Source organism: Erythrolamprus reginae, chromosome 2 (genome assembly GCF_031021105.1).
Source record: "Erythrolamprus reginae isolate rEryReg1 chromosome 2, rEryReg1.hap1, whole genome shotgun sequence".
NCBI lineage: Eukaryota > Metazoa > Chordata > Lepidosauria > Squamata > Dipsadidae > Erythrolamprus > Erythrolamprus reginae.
The window spans coordinates 207,713,630-207,734,495 of NC_091951.1; the positions used below are offsets into that span (position 1 = coordinate 207,713,630).

A 20,866-nucleotide genomic window follows, 5' to 3' on the forward strand; every position below is an offset into this window, starting at 1 on the left:
ACCCCCTCAGAGAGGGTCCGCAACTTGGGTGTCCTCCTCGATCCACAGCTGACTTTAGAACATCATCCTTCGGCTGTGGTGAGGGGGGCGTTTGCCGAGGTTCGCTGGTGTACCCTATTTGGACAGGGAGTCTCTACTCATAGTCACTCATGCCCTCATCACCTCAAGGTTCGACTACTGCAATGCTCTCTACATGGGGCTACCTCTGAAGAATGTTCGGAAACTTCAGATCGTGCAGAATGCGGTCGCGAGAACTATCATGGGCATTCCCAGATATGCCCATGTTTCCTGATCACTCCGCAGCCTGCACTGGCTGCCGATCAGTTTCTGGTCACAATTCAAAGTGTTGGTAATGATCTATAAAGCCCTACATGGAATCGGATCAGATTACCTACGGTATCGCCTTCTGCCCAATGAATCCCAGCGGCCGATTAGGTCCCACAGAGTTGGCCTTCTCCGGGTTCCATTGACTAAACAATGTCTTCTGGCAGGACCCAGGGGAAGAGCCTTCTCTGTGGCGGCCCCAGCTATCAGGAATCAACTCCTTCTGGAGATTCAAACTGCCCCCCCTCCTCACCTTTTGCAAGACTCTGAAGACCTACCTATGTCACCAGTCATGGGGTAATTGATGCATTCCCTTGTTGACTAGTAAGATTTATGTGTGGCATGATTAAATAATAATGGGTTTTAGTTTCAGTTTTTAATTATTTTTTTAAAAAATTCAATTTTTAATTATTGAATTTATACTAAATTGTTTATTGCTGTTGTGAGCCGCCCCAAGTCTTCGGAGAGGGGCGGCATAAAAATCTAATAACTTATTATTATGCTCAATGCTACATTGAGTTTGGTGATGTATATGCACAGTGATCCTATTCCAGAGCAAGCCCTAGAAAATGTACGTCTAAAGGAGAACATTCTGAAAAACGGACTATAGTAAAGGACATACTATGATTTATCATACAGTGATCATAAGGGTTGTTAAAATTGATAGATCAGATGTTCTGATAAATAAATGTGAATGGATTTCAACAGCATGTCAATAAAAGAATGTGGGAGATATCAGGGTGTAGTGAAAAGAAGCCGGTGTTTTTTTTATTTAAAACATGTTACACTCATTATAGATGGCAACACCTAGGCATCCTTTGTTGTTTCTGAAAAAGCTAAGAAAGTTGTACTTGGTCAGTACTAGGGTGGGAATAACCCCAAGATCTTGACTGAGATAAGAAAAAAAGTGGGAGAGAAGAATGGCAAAACACTTCCATGCTGTTGCCAAGAAAACTTCGTGGATCTGTCTATTTACAGTACTAATTGTGAGTTAGACTCTGCTCAAAACAGTCTTGATGCTTCATTTTACAAGGTATTAATTTAACTGTCTCCTGCTGTTTGAAGCCTATGTGGAGAAGGAAGTGAGGGCTGACAACAGAAAGGGAGACCAGATGAGAAACAAAAAAAAAAGAGCTTATGTAAGGCTTTCTAAATATCCTTAGATCCATCTGTCTAATGCTAACTTGCCCTTACTAAGGGCATAGTAAAGGAAAATGAAGAAGAACAGGAAGCCACCACTTCCACCACCTTCACGAGGAGGCAAGGGGACCACTACAGCCAGACAAGTGAGTCATTATACTTTTATTCTTCTAACCTTTGACATGTGGAATCTTTAGGAAGACCTTGACTCTTGGTTCTGTCACCATCTCTGGGGCTCTTGTGATGGTGGGGAGGTTTTGAACTGATGTAAGAATGGATTCTGCCTGTGATCATGTTTTATTTCGATTGTGGATGGTTGTTATATATTTGCATATTAGCTTTGATTGGATTGTATTTTTAACTTGTTGTAAGTTGTCCAAAGTTGCTTAGATGAGATGGGCAGACATACAAATTGAATAAATATTAATTCCAAAACATCTGGAGCAGCATTTGAACACCATTGGCACTGACAAAGTCACCAACAGTCAGTTGCAGAAGGCAGTTTAACATCCTGCAACAATACATTTTAATATTTTTGAAAAACAATACGTGATTATCCACGGTCCTTGGGAAGCATTCAGTTGGTGGACAAAAATAGCAAGTGCAACTTAAACATCTGGCTGACTGCAGCCTATCATAATATCTGTTCCAAATCCTTGCTGTCCTATTTTTGTTGCCTATAGATCACACCTTCTCTCTCTCAGGAAACTTTATAGAATAAGTCAGGAAATACTGTAGAGCTCATCATTGCCAATTGAAAGTGACATGATTTTTATCATCATGACTCTTGAAAATTTGGTCTAGTATTGCCTTTAATTGTCCATCAGAAATTCAAGTATTGATTTCTGATGTTCTTGTACTGGAAGAGATGGCAAGTTTTATGAAACCTCATACATATCAAACAAGATTCCTAAATTCCTATTCCTAACACAGTGTGACTCTGCTGACCCTTTAATGACAGCATTAAGCCGTTATGATTAGGCAGCAACAAAGGGGACAATGGTTTTGAGAAGAGCACAAAAAATAAAGCTTAAATCCCAAGACAGCTATGCTTGGAGTTAATTAAAAGGGCACCACAATACAGTACTTCTTTTTCTTAGGTCCCGAAAAGTTCTTGAAAAAGTTCTTATCCAGTCACATAAATAATATATTGATATATTAAATGCTATGGGTGTTTTAATTTAGAGCAGACCTGCATAAGTTAAAAGTGGAAAGGGCCATATTGATGAATTAAAAATAATCACAGGCCACATAGGAAGACTTGGTGCTCTGATCAACTGTTCAGCAGTTACCAGAGTGGTGGCAGTGATTGAGCTGGTGATGTCAGTAAGGTCTGGAAATACAGTGGTACCTCTACTTACGAACTTAATTCATTCCGTGACCAGGTTCTTAAATAGAAAAGTTTGTAAGAAGAAGCAATTTTTCCCATAGGAATCAATGTAAAAGCAAATAATGCCTGTGATTGGGGAAACCACAGGGAGGGTGGAGGCCCTGTTTCCTCCCAGGAGATTCCTAGAGAGGCCCCACGGAGGCTTCTCCCCACCTTTTCCGTTTACAGTATGGGAGGCTCGGGTTTGTAAGTAGAAAATGGTTCTTGGGAAGAGGCAAAAAAATCTTGAATACCCGGTTCTTATCAAGAAAAGTTCGTAAGTAAAGGCGTTCTTAGGTAGAGGTACCACTGTATTAGAGACATTCAACAGCAAAACGTTTTTTGAGGCAGTTTTTCACCCAACATCCCCACATTAACATCTGCAATCATATAAAACAATAACTTCAAAGTTTTCATTAAACCCATCTTCCCAGCATCCACCTTCCTTTAACAAAAACTTTAGTAAGATCTTTGCTCTGTCACAGAGATGCTAGTTATTTTAGATATCCTATACCAGATGAAGCCATTTTGTTCCTAAACAAGCCAACTGAGTGCAAGATGGAAAGACTACTTCCTATAGCAGATGTAATAAGCATAACGATTAATAACTGTTGACAATTTTATCCATGAATTGACCTTTAAAAAATGTTGGCTACTGATAAGACTGCCTTTTAAGATGATGAATTCTACAGTTTAACTGTGTTCTGGATAAGAAATTACTTCTTTTATATGTCCTCAATCCCCTTCCCTTGAAATATGTGCTAATATTACCTTATGATAAAAGGTAATACCCCCATATTCTTACCACCAATTAAATTCTTACCACCATAAGAGTTTATCTATGAAGCAAGTTCTAATTTGGCTAAGAAAGGTTTCTGTAGTTTACATGCTTGAATCCTATTATACAGATGGGTTTGCTGTTGGATTTCTCTCCTGAAAACATGATGGCTAGCAATGGAGAGGATGACGAAGAACTGGAAGCTGAATTACTGGCCATTGTTGGAGGCCCACCAAATCCCAACCAGAAGCCAAATGGAAAAAGTAAGTGGACTCTGGGTTTTTAATGACTTAAAAATAGTGATTTATGAGGTCTACGAAGTGAAAATGTGCAGATTTTTTTAAAATTGCTGCTGCTTTCTTGCATCTTTCTGAAATTTTATTATTGGTAGTTTTGTGTTGATCTCTTCCAAACCAGCTCCAAGTGGCCTACAACAGAACTAAAGAACAGAATTATAAAAGAAAATCTAACATCCATCAAAACTGTCCCTCAGAGACATGTTTCCACTCCTTTTCAGAAACTCAGTTGGAGGAAGGGGTTTTTTACATGCAGTGATAGGTTATTACTTGGGAAAGTCCCCACCGCTAAGAAAGATGGAATGGGACTTGTTCAGAATGCAGCTGCGAGAGCTATCATGGGCTTCCCCATGAGAGCTATCACAGGCTCCAAAAGCTTCCTACACTGCCCCAAATTGCCCCCAAAATCGCTCCCCCAAAAGCTTCCTAAGCCACCCAAAATCACTTCCAAAGTCTTCTAAACTCACCTCTCCTTTCAAAATGCCTCGTTTCTCCTTGCTGCCTTTCTTCACTCCATTTGCCTTCATTAGGTCCTCGATTTGGGTGGCATAGGAAGCGGCTGGAGGGGTGATTTTAGAAGTAATTTGGGGCAAGGTAGGAAGCTTTTGGAGTGGCGATTTTTGGAGCAATTTGGGGCAAGATAGGAAGCTTTTGGAGTGGCGATTTTGGGAGCAATTTGGGGCAAGATAGGAAGCTTTTGGAGTGGCAATTATGGGAGCAATTTGGGGCAACGTAGGAAGGTTTTGAAGGGATGATTTTTGGAGAGATTTGGAGCAGTGTTCGCCTTCGTTAGGACCTCCATTCCTTGCTTCTCCTTGCTGTCTGTCTCCACTCCATTAGCCTTCATTTTGTCCCCCCGCTACTTTTTTTTTAAGCCTTAAAGTTTGGATTTTCCTAATGGGTTTGTACGCATTATTTGCTTTTACATTGATTCCTATGGGAAACAATGTTAAGTCTTATGAAGTTTTCACCTTATGAACCTCCTCCTGGAACCAAGTTCGTAAGACAAGGTATCACTGTACTTCTATTCACATACAGCATTCAGGAATTGAAAGAATAATCCAATCACCAGTGGTTAGATGAAGTCAGGACTGCTTGAGTTCTATAGATGCAGCATAATGATTGCTGAGAGAAAGTCTTCATCTATGGATTTTATACACATTGGCCAAAAAGGAGAGAGAGAGAGAGAGCGAGAGAGCGCTCTACCATTGTCATGATCCTTGCTCACATGTAATCCAATATATATGCAGAAGTTTCTGACATACATATATTCATACATACATTCTCTCATGTGTATGATATTCTAAGGAATTTAAGGATGGAGGAAGATATAATAGAAAAAGTAATAGCATGCATGGAAATGGATAAATTAACATTGGAATTAAAAAATAAGGTGGTGGGCATTTTTCACTATGCACTGTTTTATGTTGTGTGTATATTAAACTTGTAAAAATCAATACAATATATTTTTTTAAAAATAAGGAAGAGTCGAAATATTACGAATGTTGGGGCAAGTTCTGCTGCTGGCTGGAAAAAAGGAAAAGTAACAAATGTATAATTAGTAATAATAATAGTAATTAGAGTGAAAGAATAAAAAAGGTTATTTCTTGGTGATAAGGGGTTAAGGAAAAATAGATACAGAAGTAAGATTGATGTATATGATTTGTCAATAACAATATACTAAAATGGCTATTTAATAAATTGTGAGCACAACAAGAAATATAAAACAGATTTGCTACACAAATGTCCAATGTTTTAAAATATCTTGTCATTTATGTTATGTATATATGTGTATAAATAAAACTTTTGTCAATAAAAAAATATTCTAAGGACGCTAATGTCATTTGAAGAACACTGGTGTAACTAGAATACTCATATGATAAGTTCAGCCTGTGTTTGAGATCTGACTAAAAGGAATACAGTAGCAGTTCCTTCATATAAATTGGAATAAATCTATGAATATTTGATGCTAAAGCAAATAGACTTGAACCTCTCTGGGCATTTAATAAAAGATCTACTTTAGTCCTCTAAGTTTCAGACAAGTACAATAATCCCTTTAGAGTTCTTATTTTAAGATTATCTCTTGTGCATCACAGCTGCGTGGTTATGTATGTGTCCATTTTTTACGCTCTACTTATTTATGTAAGTTGTAAGTAATACCATTTTGAGCTTATTTCATGGCACACGAAAGTGACTGCTGGTTGCTGTTGCTGCTTTTTCTTTCTTAGCTCCTTTGCCAATGGAAGCTATTGAAAAAATGGCTGCCCTCTGTATGAAGGACCTTGAAGAGGATGGAGTAGAAGAGGAAGATTTAGACGATGATGATGAACTAATGGTAACAATACCTTGAGATTTAGTAACACCTGGTCATTATGAAATGTACTATGTTAGAGGCAGAAATGAAAGAAATATAGTTCAGAACAGGATTTCATAACACCTCCTAGGTGTTACATTATATTGTCAAGATGCATAAGTAGAAACAAAAATTCTCTTGTTTAAATTTCACATGTCACTTTAACAGTATTTTCCCCTGATTTGTAGGCTGAACTAACAGAAGTACTTGAGGAAGATGTTAAGGTCCCAGATGCTGTGGTACCTGCTGCTACTAAGGTGCATATTCTCATATCAACTTGGCTTTCTTGTTCTTTTGCTTATTTTTAAGTTGCAATTCCAAAACAATTGTCCCAAAAGGTAATTTTTCTAAAAGGCAACTACACTTTCTTGGTTTTTTTCCCCCTCCTTTGAAAATGTTTCACTTCTCATCCAAATAGCTTCTTCAGCTCTAATCAACGAAGCTTCTCGGATGAGTAGTGAAATATTTTCAAAGGAAAAAAACAACTAAGAAAGTCCAGTTGCCTTTTGGGAAAATGACCTTTGGGACACTCATGACTGCATGATTGAGAATCTTCGTAGAAAACGAGGAACATTTGTGGATTTTCTTGTTCATGCATTACAAGTGCATGAGTTGAGCATGAATGGAGACCTCTGTGGGATCTTTAGTATAAGTTATTAACAGCTCCCATCTTTCAGAGATCTTATTAAATAAATGATATCATTGAGACTATTCTTCTCCATCCAGATTTGCTACAGACACAACTACCAGACCTTAACAGCATTTTTTGGCTAGTCAAGGTTGACTTATACAACAGAGTATCACCAGCATATAAATGATACCTGACCCCGAACTGAGGGGCAACCTCTCAAAGAGGCCTCATTAAACAAGAGGAGCGAGGGCATTGAGTTTTGCACTACTTCAGAACTCAGGAGTTTTGGATTCAAACTCTTCCCCTCTTCCCAACACTGACCAAACCTTTCACAGGAAAGGAAGAGAAGCGCCATAATACTTTGCCTCCTGTCCCTATTCTCTGCAGATAGTCAAAAAGGATACTATGCCTGATAATACCGAAAGCTGCTGGGTGAACAAGGAGTGCCAGGATTGGTGCACCACTCCTATCCTGACTCCACTCTGAGTCATCAGGCCGTATCTATACTAGGCCGTGGCCTGAATCCTGACTGAAAAAAGTTCCAGTAGTCTGCTTCACCCAGGCCTACGTAACTACAACCTGACTATCTTCTCAACAGTCTTCCCTCCAAAGGAGAGGTTGGGAATCGGATTAAAAAATATCTAGCATATTTAGTTCTAGTGATGAATTCCTGAGAAGGGGAATACAATACAAAAATTAGCCGGGGTGGCGCAGCAGGTAGAGTGCTGTACGGCAGGCCACTGAAGCTGATTGTAGATCTGCAGGTCAGCGGTTCAAATCTCATCACCGGCTCAAGGTTGACTCAGCCTTCCATCCTTCCGAGGTGGGTAAAATGAGGACCCAGATTGTGGGGGCAATAGCCTAGCTCTTTTTAAAAAGTGCTATTGCTAACATGTTGTAAGACGCCCTGGATCTAAGGAGAAGGGCAGCATAAAAACCAATCAATCAAATAAATGAATGAATGAATAAATAAATAAATAAATAAATAAATACAGGTAGTCCTCTACTTACAACCATTCAGTGACCATTCAGAATTACAATGGCACTGAACAAGTGGTGGAATTGTAATTTCAGCTATTCCAATGCTTCTCTGGTCATAGGATTGCAATCTGGCCTCTTGACAGCCAGCTCAGACTCACATATGTGCCATGGGTTCACCGGCATCCCCCATTGTAGTCCCGACCTGTTCACTGGAAAAGGTGGAAACCAAAGCCCCAGACTCCTTCACAGTAATTCCCCCCACTCACTGGTATAGGTATGTGGACGATACTAGGGTCAAGATCAAAACACAGGAATTGAAAGCATTCGCCAAACATATCAACTTTGTGGGCAGATAAATCAAATCCACACGGTTAAGGAAAATAGTTTAGCCTTCCTGGATTGTGCAGTAGACATTAAGGAAGACAGAGGCCTTAACACTGAAGAAGACCACCTACACAGGTCAATATTTACATTTTGATTCCCACCACCCTCTGGAGCACAAAATGGGAGTCATCAGAACCTGACCTCACTGAGCTGAAGGCCTGCCTACCAGCAGAGATGGGAAAGAGAAAGAACTTCAGCACATCAAGGAAGCCCTCAGAATGTGTGGCTATCCCAAATGGGACTTCATCAAATCTCAAAAAAGATCCTACAGATGTTCCTCCACAACAGATAATGAAGAAAACAATAAATGAAGCAACGTTGTCGTTCGGTACGTTGCAGGCATATCAGAAAAGCTCAGGAGGATCTTCAGCCCACATAACATACTGTACATGCACACTTCAAACTCAAGAATACAATAAGGCAGAAGCTTGCCCACCCCAAGGGTAAAACACCCAGGCAGAAACTGAGCAATGTGGTATATACAGTACAGTGCAGTGAGTCATATGCAGATCGGTGCATTGGGGAAAGAAAACAACCACATCATAAACACATGGCACAACATAGGATAACAAACACATCAGGACTAGGTTCAGCAGTCCCTCTACTTTTAAGAGAGACAGGCCGCTCTGTTTTTAAGACAATATCCATATTTTGGACAAAAGATCATTGGTTTGAAAGAGGAGTCAAAGAGTCAATTTATGTCCTCTCAAAACAGATGAAGACAGATAAGACATTATCTATCTCCAATCTATAACAATCCTTTCAACAGTTCCAGCCCCACACCCATTAGCACCACTCAGGTGAGCCTGGTGACACAGATAAACCTCCAGGTGGCCTTAAGGACTCGCTAAAAGAATGCAAATGAACAGCTGCCTGCCAGAAGTGTAAATCCCCTTCCCATTCCTCACTATCCAGTCAGAGCTGAAGAAGCACACAACACATTGTCCTCTCTCTCATCCAGTAGTCTGCCTGCCTGTTTGAAAGCCACTGTGGGTTTGCAATTTCATGCCAGCATCACCACTGATTTGGTTGTGGGACGCTGACACGGAAGTTGCCTCACTTAATGACCATGGGATTCGGTTAACAATGACAAGGATTATCATCACTAAGTAATGGTGTCACATTTACATAGGCATCACTAAGAGATGGACATTCCAGTGCCAATTCCTGGAGTAAGTCAAAGACTACTTGCATTGCCTCTTTCAAAGCTCAGGGAATCATTCTTCCCGCAAAGAAGTGGATTCTATGTTATGGATCCAATGCCATATGACCTTCCTAATCTCACTTTATTTCTTTATTTCTTTATTCATTATTTCTTTATTTATTGGATTTCTATGCTGCCCCTCTCCGAGGACTCGGGTCAGCTTAGCTAGGAGCAGATGAGGATCTAATAAAATTGGCTTTGTACCTGAGAGCCCTGCTTGCTCAAGAATAACAGGATCAGTTTATTCCCAACTAATCAAGCTGACCCTGCTCCATCACACATCTAACTCCGCCCACCCACAAATTCCTAGAACTCACACTGTCAGGCTTCCCAATCAACCCACTACCCCTCCAGACACAGACTTAAATGCACCTACCCATCAATCTTTAAAGCAGCCCTAAGAAATCCATAGTCATAAATTTTGCTCTAGCGTTTTCCCCTTGTGTCTTGAAAATGTATGTAGCAAAACCCAGCCACAATAAATCATACGTCCCAAGGCAAAGAATATAACAATAATTTGAATTAAGGCAATAAGGATTCCAGAAAGAAAAAAGTCCATCTAAAAGGCCATCTGAAGCCATGTTTGAGCAAGTTATGCAGATTTCTGGGTGGACATAAATTAGAAAAATAGAACAGCATTACTTTTTGCAAGAGTGTAAAAGAGTGTATAATTTTGATTCAAAGTTAGTAGTCTCCCCCCCCCCCCCATTTGTTTTGTCAGGAATATGATTTTCTTTCTCTTTTATATTGCTGTTTATGGTTTATTGCTGGAGGGGAAAGAACATATCCTGGGACTCCCAGGTTTTTCCTCAGATGTACACTATGCCACAGAATAACTCTGCTGCGGTTGAAGTAATGTTGGCTCGCCATAAGAAATAAGGATTGGTGTTGTGTTTTCCCAGGAACACGGAGCTCCAGCGGCTTCCAGCACATCTGAATCCATTTTGCTGGAAAGGCTGGCTGTGTACAAGGTTGCTATTGCTAATGCAAAACAAGCCGGGGAAAATTCCAAAATGCGTCGCTGTGAAAGAGGCCTCAAAGTAAGTCACGAATATTTGCTGGGATAAATGTTTTAGATCTTTAATGTTTCTTAATGACATTAATAGGAAACTTGTGCTTCGAGCCTTTCACGCCTAGTATTTTCCATTGTGAAAGTATTTTTATTGGAAGCCATCACTAATCATTTTGTGTTTTGTTGCCCAGTAGTATAAGTAGGTCTATTTTTTAGTGCTAGCTGTGAGAACGGCAAATGAATGTCAATTCAGATGCAGACTTTATGAAAAGACTTGGATAAAATGTACAAGCGTCTTGGAGGTTCTAACAAAGCTATAAGTAGATGTGGCCAAAGGGAGGAAACCCAATATATAAAGATGGAACTTTGACATGTGAGCAGCTGATAAATGAAATGAGAAATGTTTTTTTCTAGCTTCAGTGGTAGATAACCATTGTTTCCCATGCAGATTTTATTTATTTTTATTTTTTTATTTATTTTGTCCAATACACAATAATACACAATGAAGGTTATAGAGGATATAGTAGAGAAGAAATGCAAGGTATAGGAGAGACTATAGGACAGGGGACAGAAGGCACTCTAGTGTACTTATGTACACCCATTACTGACCTCTTAGGAATCTGGAGAGGTCAACCGTGGACAGTCTAAGGGTAAAATGTTGGGGGTTAGGGGATGATATTACAGAGTCCGGTAATGAGTTCCACGCTTCGACAACCCGATTACTAAAATCATATTTTTTACAGTCAAGTTTGGAGCGGTTAATATTAAGCTTGAATCTGTTGTGTGCTCTTGTGCTGTTGTAGTTGAAGCTGAAGTAGTCTTTGACAGGCAGGACACTGCAGCATATGATCTTGTGGGCAATACTTAGATCATGTTTAAGGCGTTGTAGTTCTAAGCTTTCAAGACACAGGATTGTAAGTCTAGTTTCGTAGGATATTCTGTTTCGAGTGGAGGAATGAAGGGCTCTTCTTGTGAAGTATCTTTGAACATTTTCGAGGGTGTTAATGTCTGAGATGCGATATGGGTTCCAAACAGATGAGCTGTATTCGAGGATGGGTCCAGTCTTATCTGTCTTGAAGATCCTTTTGGAATGGGCAAAGAATGTGATTTTTGCAAACCATGTCCTTTCACCGGTGTCATATTCAATTTATGGGTGAACCTGCAAGGTGCTGTTATTATATGAAGTCCTTTTTCCCAGACTCTAGAAAACCTATTGACCTCTGTAAGGAAAGGCAAAAAGATAGATGAAGATGAGATTCCTCCACCAGTAGCTACAGGAAAGAGTAGCAATTGCCCGCAGGCTGCTTCTTTGATGACTGCTCCAACCTCACAACCTTCCACACCAGAAGAAAGTGAAGGGTTAACCAACCACTTTACTCCAGAGCCACCAGCTCCAGCTCTTGAACAATCGCCATCTAAATCACCCCCTGGATCACAGCTGCCTCCTAGAGTTCCACCACCAATACTTCCAAAGCCAAAGATTTCTCCAACCACCGGTCCACCACTCAATTCCTCAGAAACACCACTGGAAACATCCGCTCCAACAGCATCTTCCCTTTCATCAGGTTAGTATGGAACAATATGACCCTGCTTTAGGTAACCGAGAGAGGAAAGATGTGATTTGTAATGAGAAATATGATTTTCTGCAGAGGAAACAAAAGCTCAGTTTAGCTTTGATTCTGGACGCAGTACTGTTTGTAAGGAGTTGGGTGTAAGGTAGTTCAAAGAACTATGTAAAATGCCACGAAAAAGTTACAAGGTTTCTAGCTCTCCAAAATTTCTATCATCTGAGTCAGTCCAAAAGCTGGGAAAGGAGAAAAAGCAGTAGAGAAATCTTGTCAATTTTACTGGGTAGTGTAACTATGAGGTTTATATGTCAACCATCCCATTCAGTCATCTAGCAAAGATGCAGCCATGTCACTTTAGCAGATTCTCCAGGTTGGAAATTCCAGACTGACATAATGAATTATAGAGATGAGCTGTTAATAGGGCCAGGAGAAAGGAGATTTAGGTACAACCCTGTTGATGCTCATTCAGTTATGAAAATAAAGTGGAAAGAAGTCTCTAAAGGAAAATTAGAATGCAGAACAATTATAGTAAGGTGTTTTCCAGGACTTAGAGATCTCAGTGAATTAATATTTATATTAGCTAAGTACTTGTGGTAAGTATCTAGGAGCTCTCTTTCTCTTATGTCTAACTGTATTACAGTACTTTACTTTTGGACCATTATTCATACTAGGATATTTTTAGTTAATGTTCAGCACCTTAATGTCTGAGATCTGGATTTAGCATTAATTTTGTGTATAGCTAGGATTCTTCAGTTAGTTTCACTAGAATAAGTGTAGCCAGGATACAACATGCTTTTTGTTAATTGATTAGGTCTGATAACAGCAGTTGAAAGGATTAAAAAAAATAGAATCAAAGCAGGCTTTATTTTTGTTGTTCTCAGATCCCATGCATTTGATGTCTTATGTTTGATAGAAACCACTTTAAAAAATCTGTTGCCAATTATAAACCTTTGAAGTTGAGCCAGAGCATAAATCCCAGTAAAACCTTGTGGTAATATTTTCTTTTGGGAGTGCATAGCCTTAGCAGAACCATGAGATCTAAAGAATAGCTTATGTATTCATAGCATATTCTTAAGCCACTATTCTTCATGGCAAGTTGCTTTTGAAACAGAGGTGAGTTTTGAAAAGCATCTGACATATTTTGTGATGGTCTGCGTATCAAATGGAGGGGGAGTAGAGACATACAATTCTTGGAACAAATTAGGGAGAGTCTCTCACTCCCAGTTCATCAGATCACTTTGATCAAGAAAGGTAGCATTGTGATCAGCCACTAGTTTCTAATACTTTAGAACTGTATTTTATGCAGGTTTTCCTACACCAAGTATATTGTGCCGCAATATACTGTAAATAGAAAAGTAAATTGCAAATATAGTGGTACCTCTACATACGAACTTAATTCATTCCGTGACCAGGTTCTTAAGTAGAAACTTTTGTAAGAAGAAGCAATTTTTCCCATAGGAATCAATGTAAAAGCAAATAATATGTGCGATTGAAGAAACCACAGGGAGGGTAGAAGTCCTGTTTCCTCCCAGGAGATTCCTAGAGAGGCCCCATGGAGGCTTCTCCCCTCCTTTTCCGGCCCTGTTTCCTCCCAGGAGATTCCTAGAGAAGCCCCATGGAGGCTTCTCCCTGCCTTTTCCGGCCCAGTTTCCTCCCAGGAGATTCCTAGAGAGGCCCCATGGAGGCTTCTCCCTGCCTTTTCCGGCCCAGTTTCCTCCCAGGAGATTCCTAGAGAGGCCCCATGGAGGCTTCTCCCTGCCTTTTCCGGCCCATTTTCCTCCCAGGAGATTCCTAGAGAGGCCCCATGGAGGCTTCTCCCTGCCTTTTCCGGCCCTGTTTCCTCCCAGGAGATTCCTAGAGAGGCCCCACGGAGGCTTCTCCCTGCCTTTTCCGGCCCAGTTTCCTCCCAGGAGATTCCTAGAGAGGCCCCACGGAGGCTTCTCCCCGCCTTTTCCGGCCCAGTTTCCTCCCAGGAGATTCCTAGAGAGGCCCCACGGAGGCTTCTCCCCGCCTTTTCCGGCCATGTTTTCTCCCAGGAGATTCCTAGAGGCCCCACAGAGGCTTCTCCCTGCCTTTTCCGGTTCCAGTTTCAGAGGCTTGGGTTTGTAAGTGGAAAATGGTTCTTGAGAAGAGGCAAAAAAATCTTGAACACCTGGTTCTTATCTAGAAAAATTGGTAAGTAGAGGTGTTCTTAGGTAGTGGTACCACTGTTCATGTATTGCAATAATGACTTGTTCAAATATTTATACATTTCTTGATTAAAGTATAGACACTGAAAACATAACAGCATGTCTCTCACAGGTACCCTTCAAGTAATTTTTGACACTTCACAACAGCCCCAAAATTTTTCCAAAAGTGCTTTTCTTCCTATGGCTGAGCAGTCACCCAGATGATTCTGAGTCTACATTGGGACTAGAACTCACATAACTTCACAAGGGGCAAACTCTGGTGTCCTGCCAGTGTGGCTCTAGTTGGGCCCCATACATTCCGCTCTCTTCTTCCCATTTTTAGTCATAATCTATATTCTTTTACGGTGATTAGATATAATACTTTTATGATTATTGTTTTTAATGTAAGCCACCCAGAGTCGCTTTGCAGCAAGTTGGGTGGCAATGAAATTTAATAAACAAACAAGCTGCAAGGCTGAGAAAGGCCTGCTTGCCTGCTCTGCTTTCCTTAGTCTGGGCCGAGTAACTCTTGCAGTTCATGCAGAGTGGTGAGCTTGGATTGGACTCCTGCTGAACCATGACTCTGGAGCCTGGAGTTTTGTAGCAACAAAATTAGTATTGGGGGTAACTTAATATTTGTGTGCTCGGTTTACCTTCCATGCAGATTTGTTGAGAAATATGCATGCAGATACTTGCACTCTTTAATGGGTACATAGATTTTTGTCAACCCAAATGACAAAATTAGGTTAGAAGAGGTAGCATTAGAACAGCAGTACAGTATATACCTAAAAAGAGAATTTATATGTATAGATATGAAATAGAAAGTACTGTATATGAGTTTAGAATAGGCACGGGCAATTAAAAGATGTAGGGGTATATGCTGTCAGTCTTTTAAACATGAGGTGAACTATGATTAGAATCACTCCAGGAAAGGAGGGAGAAAGAGGAAGGAGAGAAGGGAAGTAGGAAAGGAGAGAGAAGGGGAAAGAAGGTGGAAGGAGGGGAGGGAGAGAGAGAGATGGAGGGGAGTGTGATGAAATGAGGGAGCAACAGACTTATAAGCAGTATAAATAGGTGCAAAACTAAGATATTGATGTATGATATATTGGATAGAAATGTATAATTATATATGTTTTGATATGACTTATGGTATATGTATGGGGGTGTACATGCAGACAAATTAAAAAATACTTTTCCAAAAAAGAGACGGGTCCCAAGATCGTGACAGCTTCCTTCTTTTGCCCTTAGATGCTCCGAACTCCAGCACTCAAGCTGTTCTGCAAGCCAGAGCACGGGAATATAAACTGGCTGCCTTGCGTTCTAAGCAAGAAGGTGACATTGAGATGGCCACGAAATATTACCGCCTGGCAAAGGTAGGTGTGCTTTCACAATTAAAAAAAAAAGGGGTGGTGGTGGGGGATCCCCACTGGGAAAATTAGCAAGGAAGAAAACATTTCCATTCTTCTTTCTACCAGCTCTCAAGACCCTTGTTATACCCAATGAATTAGACCAGGGCTTTTCTGGGCTGCCAGAGGAGCCTTTTGGTGGCACTTAAGGAGGCTTTGGCATTCCAGAGCAAACGAAGCATTTTCCTTTCTCTGGGCGCTTGGAGGGGGAATAAACTTCTGCCAGTGCCCAGAGAAAAGAAACGCTCCCTTCATTCTGGGCAGCCCAGAGTGAATGGAGCATTTTCCTATTTCTGGGCGCTGCTTCAGAGTCCTTCTTTTTTTGATTCCCCTCACCTCACCTTCTTCCTTCAGCAGCGACTGTCCTCTTCTTCCTCCTCCTCCCACCCAAATTCCGAGCTTTTATTTCTTTCCTAATGGGTTTGGACGCATTATATGCTTTTACATTGATTCCTATGGGAAAAATTGCTTCTACTTAAGAACGTTTCTACTTAAGAACCTGGTCACAAAACGAATTAAGTTCTTAAGTAGAGGTACCACTGTATTCATGTTTTTCAGAGTTTTGAGCCTATTTTAGACTCCCTTGAGAAAGGAGAAGCCGTGGATCTCGGCAATTTGCCGCCACCTCCAGGTGAGAATAGAAAATAGGCTATATTTGTCTTAGGCATTAATCTTTGTTGAGAATCTGATTATACAGATCACGCATCAGAAAGTCGGATCAGATGGCAGTGAAGATAGTAAGTCTTGTTTCTTTTAGAGTTTCACTGTCAAATGCCTGCATTGAAACATGAAACACCAGATTACTAGATGAAAGTAAATGGAAGCTTATTGATTTGTTCCTTAACCCAAAGTATCAAATAATCCCAAACAAGATATCAGTTATCATAAAGGCTACTAGGCATTTTAAAGCTGAAACACAGGCACTGGAATAATCCTTGAGTGAGAACTGCTTTTCATCTAGGCAGAGACAGGGAAGTGGCTATAGCTCTTAATTTCTCAGCTGTTTTCAGGACATAAATTATTTTCAGTGGAAATAAATATTGGGGAATTCAGTAGACTGGCCTTTGAATAGGATATGTTTCTGATGTACACAAAGGTATTGTGAAACACTAAGGCATGTAGAATTGCAATTAATCTGCAGGGCAGGCGTTTGGGACTTGTAAAGAAAAGAGGAGGAGGACAGGTTCCACCTTTTCTTTAAAATGTCCCAAACACCATTCCAATTCTACATGCCTTAATTAATTGAATTTTATTCTTCTTTGTGATTTTTGTGTGGTCCTACCCATGAACAATGGGGGGAAAAAGAACAATTTTAATTTTGCAGCTTGTCTTAGCTTGATATCAATTCTGAGGTCATCAGTTCATGTTCTTATAAAGGAGAATGTTTGTAGCCCAGGGTTGACACAAGCGGGTCCTTGGTGCTCTTTCAGCTTGCTTGTTTTCTTGCAGACATTGCATTACCCAAACTGGATAAAATCAGATTAATAATCAAGTAAACAATACCCCAATCAAGAAACTGCCAAAGAAGCCAACAGCAAACAGCCCAACCAAAGAATCTCCAAGGCTACCGCCCACATACATTAGAATCTAGCCACTAGATTCTTGCAAACTTGGTAATGTCTTCAGTGTTAGTAAGGAATGCACTCCTTACTAACACTGAAGACGTTACCAAGTTTGCAAGAAAACCACCAAGCTCAGAGAGCCCTCATTTCAGGTTCTGACTAAGAATCCAAACTTTGCTTTTGTTTTTAACTTTGGGAGATATAAATGAAACTGACTCTAATGTTGAACTGCTTGGTCTGCTGCTTCAGTGCAATTTTAGTGTGTGCGTGCGTGTGTGTTGTCATAGAAGGGAATATTAAAAGAATTTAATTAATTTATTTATTTTATTAATTGGATTTGTATGCCGCCCCTCTCCGAGGACTAAATAAATTTAACTTATTTGACTTCTATGCTGCTCAATCCCATAGGAGTATGGGTGGCTTACAACAATAAAAAAAACAATACAGTAATGCAATAAGAAGACGTTGACAACAATGATAATTAAAACTCCATAACCCAAACAATTGGGTAGCACTAGGCGGTGTCTGCTTAGCGGTGAGAACTGACAATTCTCTCACCTCTGGAGAAAGATGATGGAATCCTCAAAATTCATGTCCAGCTCAGAACTTTTATTTATATGCAGGATTGATGTCCTGACTTTTATTTGAATGATCTAAAGTCATTACATGGCTTGTAATTCATATAATTCAGAAATTCCATCCAAGGGCAGATATCATAGTATCCTTCCTTATATTCCACCATGTCAAGCAGCTGCATTGGAATAGAAAGCTTTGTTAATATATATTTGAATCGATGGGTGTGCTTTGAGTGCCTGAGTTAGGATGGGCTGGGAGAAAGAGGTAAATTAGGGGGTGGGGTGAAATGTAATCAAGAATCGCAGGAGGGAGGGGCTGTTTCCCAGAGGGCAGAGAGACAGTGGAGCTTGGAATGTCTGGTAGACAGGAAGAGAGCAAGGATGGACCCTACCTAGCAACTCACATACCTACAGTATACCTGCAGTTATTGAAAGTAATTGCTTTAGTCCGGCAAGATTCCTGTGTGTAAGCAAACAACAATTAAAAAAGCTACTCAGAAATAACTCCATGTGTCATTTTTAGGTGATATAACTGCATTGTCCCTCATGAGCTGAAATGCAGACTCTTTTATTAATTACCTTTTTAACTTACTTTAGTTGGTTATCTGATTTCCACAGATCAGTTACCCAAGGAGATGTTACCTTTACGTGTACAACAGACTCCGGTGGCAACAGCAACACCACTTACTGAAGCAGTCAATCCTCCAGCCCAAGGAGTCTCAAGGACAGCAGGTGGGAACTCAAGGCTATTTGGATTTGTTTCCTGTTTCTTGATAATAATGGTGCTTTATTTATTGGTTTGTTTGTTTGTTTGTTTGTTTATTTATTTATTTATTTATTATTTCAATTTATATGACTGCCCATTTCAAAGTCCAGTCACAGAACAATTGTTTTAAATGATTCTTTAGTTAAACTTTTTTTTGAGTCCCTATAAATATAAGTAAGGGAAATTTGTGCTTTTAATATTTAGAAAATATTGCTTCTAGGGAGGTACCCTCAGTCATGTGATCTCGCACCCTCAGTCTGAAGTGACCACTCTTGGGTTTAGTACCTAGCGGATGTAGCCAAGCACTTGTCTGCATATCTCCTTGGGTTCCGGAAGGCCCCAAGTTTTATAAGATACAGTGATACCTCATCTTACAAACCCCTTGTCATACAAACTTTTGAGATACAAACCTGGAGTTTAAGGGTTTTTTTGCCTCTTTTTCCAAACTATTTTCACCTTACAAATCCAAGCCACCGCCACTGGGTTGCCCCGCCTCTGGACTTCTGTTGCTAGCGAAGCGCCCGTTTTTGCGCTGCTGGGATTCCCCTGAGGCTCCCCTCCATGGACTTCCATGTTTTTGAGATGCTGCAGGGGAATCCAAGCAGTGCAAAAATGGGTGCTTCGCTGGCAACGGAAGTCTGGAGGTGGGGTTTCCCAGCGAGGGGAGCCTCAGCGAAATTGCAGCATCGCAAAAACACGGAAGTCCAGAGGTGGGGTTTCGACGACTTCCATGTTTTTGCGATGCTGCAATTTCGCTGAGGCTCCCCTCGCTGGGAAACCCCACCTCCGGACTTCCGTTGCCAGCGAAGCGCCCGTTTTTGTGCTGTTGGAATTCCCCTGCTGGGATTCCCCTGCAGTATCACAAAAACATGGAAGTCCGGAGGTGGGGTTTCCCATGGAGGGGAGCCTCAGGGTAATCCCAGCAGCGCAAAAACAGGTGCTTCGGCTGGCAAAAGGGGTGAGTTTGGGCTTGCACACATTAATCGCTTTTCCATTGATTCCTATGGGAAACATTGTTTCGTCTTACAAACTTTTCACCTTACAAACCTCGTCCCAGAACCAATTAAGTTGGTAAGATGAGGTATCACTGTACATGATAGATTTTTTTTTGCGAGCGTGCTATTTGGAATTCTCCCTTTGATTTCCAGAGAGACCAGCACCTCCTCGAGATATGATGGAGGCCTTGCAGCAGAGGATGGACAGATACAAAGCAGCAGCAGCCCAGGCAAAGAGCAAAGGAGAAGACAGGAAGGCCAGAATGCATGAACGGATTGTGAAGGTGAAGTGGCTGCATATTGTGGCTTTGGATGTTCATTTGCTGCACCAAGCCTCGGGTTGTACCTGGGAAGAGCAAGTAGAGCAGAATTTGAAATTCTTGAATGTGTTCTGCTTTTTCCTATTGTCTCTCTGTGGTCAAACTTATAGGTTTTATTAATTTCACAGATATTGCAACCACGCAAGACTCGGGTTTGCTCAAAGGAAGAGTTAGTGGAGACTAAAGCAGCTTGATGCTTTTATTAATATTCAATGTCCGATCAGTATATAATGTTGGTGTCAAATGTGCCACTTGATTGCTCTTTAGAAAAATGATCTCTAGTGGGCTACTCTCAGAATAGTTTGCTTTCCACTTCCCCTCTTCCCCATTTCTTGTTTTTAATTCTTAATGGGAAAAGGAAGGTGTAGACTTCCTACTTCTTGGAAGGGGAATTTCAGCCTGAATTCCTTCAGAAATTCCTGCATGGAATTATGGGTGTGACCACGCATGTGTGCGACACTCCCCCCCCCCACTCCTCCCCCATTTTGGCAAAAAAGGTTCCCCATCATTGTCCCAGCAGTTTATATCAAGACAGCTTTTATTATTCTCTCTTAGCAGTATTGATTAAATGACTTTGAAAATGATTATTAGAGAATATTCTTGATACTCCTGATGAAGGTATAAACATAATACAGTGTTCCCTCGATTTTCGCGGGTTCAAACTTCACGGAAAGTCTATACCATGGTTTTTCAAAAATATTAATTAAAAAATACTTCACAGGTTTTTTTCCCTATACCACGGTTTTTCCCGCCCAATGACGTCATATGTCATCGCCAAACTTTCATCCGCCTTTAATTAAAAAAAAATTAAATAAACTTTAATAAATAAACATGGTGAGTAATAATCTAAATGGTTGCTAAGGGAATGGGAAATTGCAATTTAGGGGTTTAAAGTGTTAAGGGAAGGCTTGAGGTACTGTTCATAGCCAAAAATAGTGTATTTACTTCCGCATCTCTACTTCGCGGAAATTCAACTTTCGCGGGCGGTCTCGGAAAGCATCCCCCACGAAAGTCAAGGGAACACTGTAATATAA

General features: G+C 40.6%; 1 protein-coding gene across 5 annotated transcripts in view; it reads left to right on the forward strand.

Annotated features, from left to right (window-relative positions):
- Positions 1-20,866, forward strand: part of CC2D1A (coiled-coil and C2 domain containing 1A) — a 73,077-nt gene that overhangs the window by 5,005 nt on the left and 47,206 nt on the right. For 3 of the 5 annotated variants that reach the window (XM_070741509.1, XM_070741507.1, XM_070741508.1), the window contains exons 2-11: positions 1,488-1,610; positions 3,742-3,874; positions 6,136-6,242; positions 6,449-6,517; positions 10,363-10,500; positions 11,671-12,037; positions 15,457-15,581; positions 16,173-16,245; positions 18,370-18,483; positions 19,666-19,796. In XM_070741509.1, coding sequence (XP_070597610.1) covers positions 1,539-1,610; positions 3,742-3,874; positions 6,136-6,242; positions 6,449-6,517; positions 10,363-10,500; positions 11,671-12,037; positions 15,457-15,581; positions 16,173-16,245; positions 18,370-18,483; positions 19,666-19,796 — 1,329 coding nt within the window. In that variant the 5' untranslated portion in view covers positions 1,488-1,538. The remainder of the gene's footprint in view (positions 1-1,487; positions 1,611-3,741; positions 3,875-6,135; positions 6,243-6,448; positions 6,518-10,362; positions 10,501-11,670; positions 12,038-15,456; positions 15,582-16,172; positions 16,246-18,369; positions 18,484-19,665; positions 19,797-20,866) is intronic. The other 2 variants (XM_070741510.1, XM_070741511.1) reach the window with 1 other exon arrangement.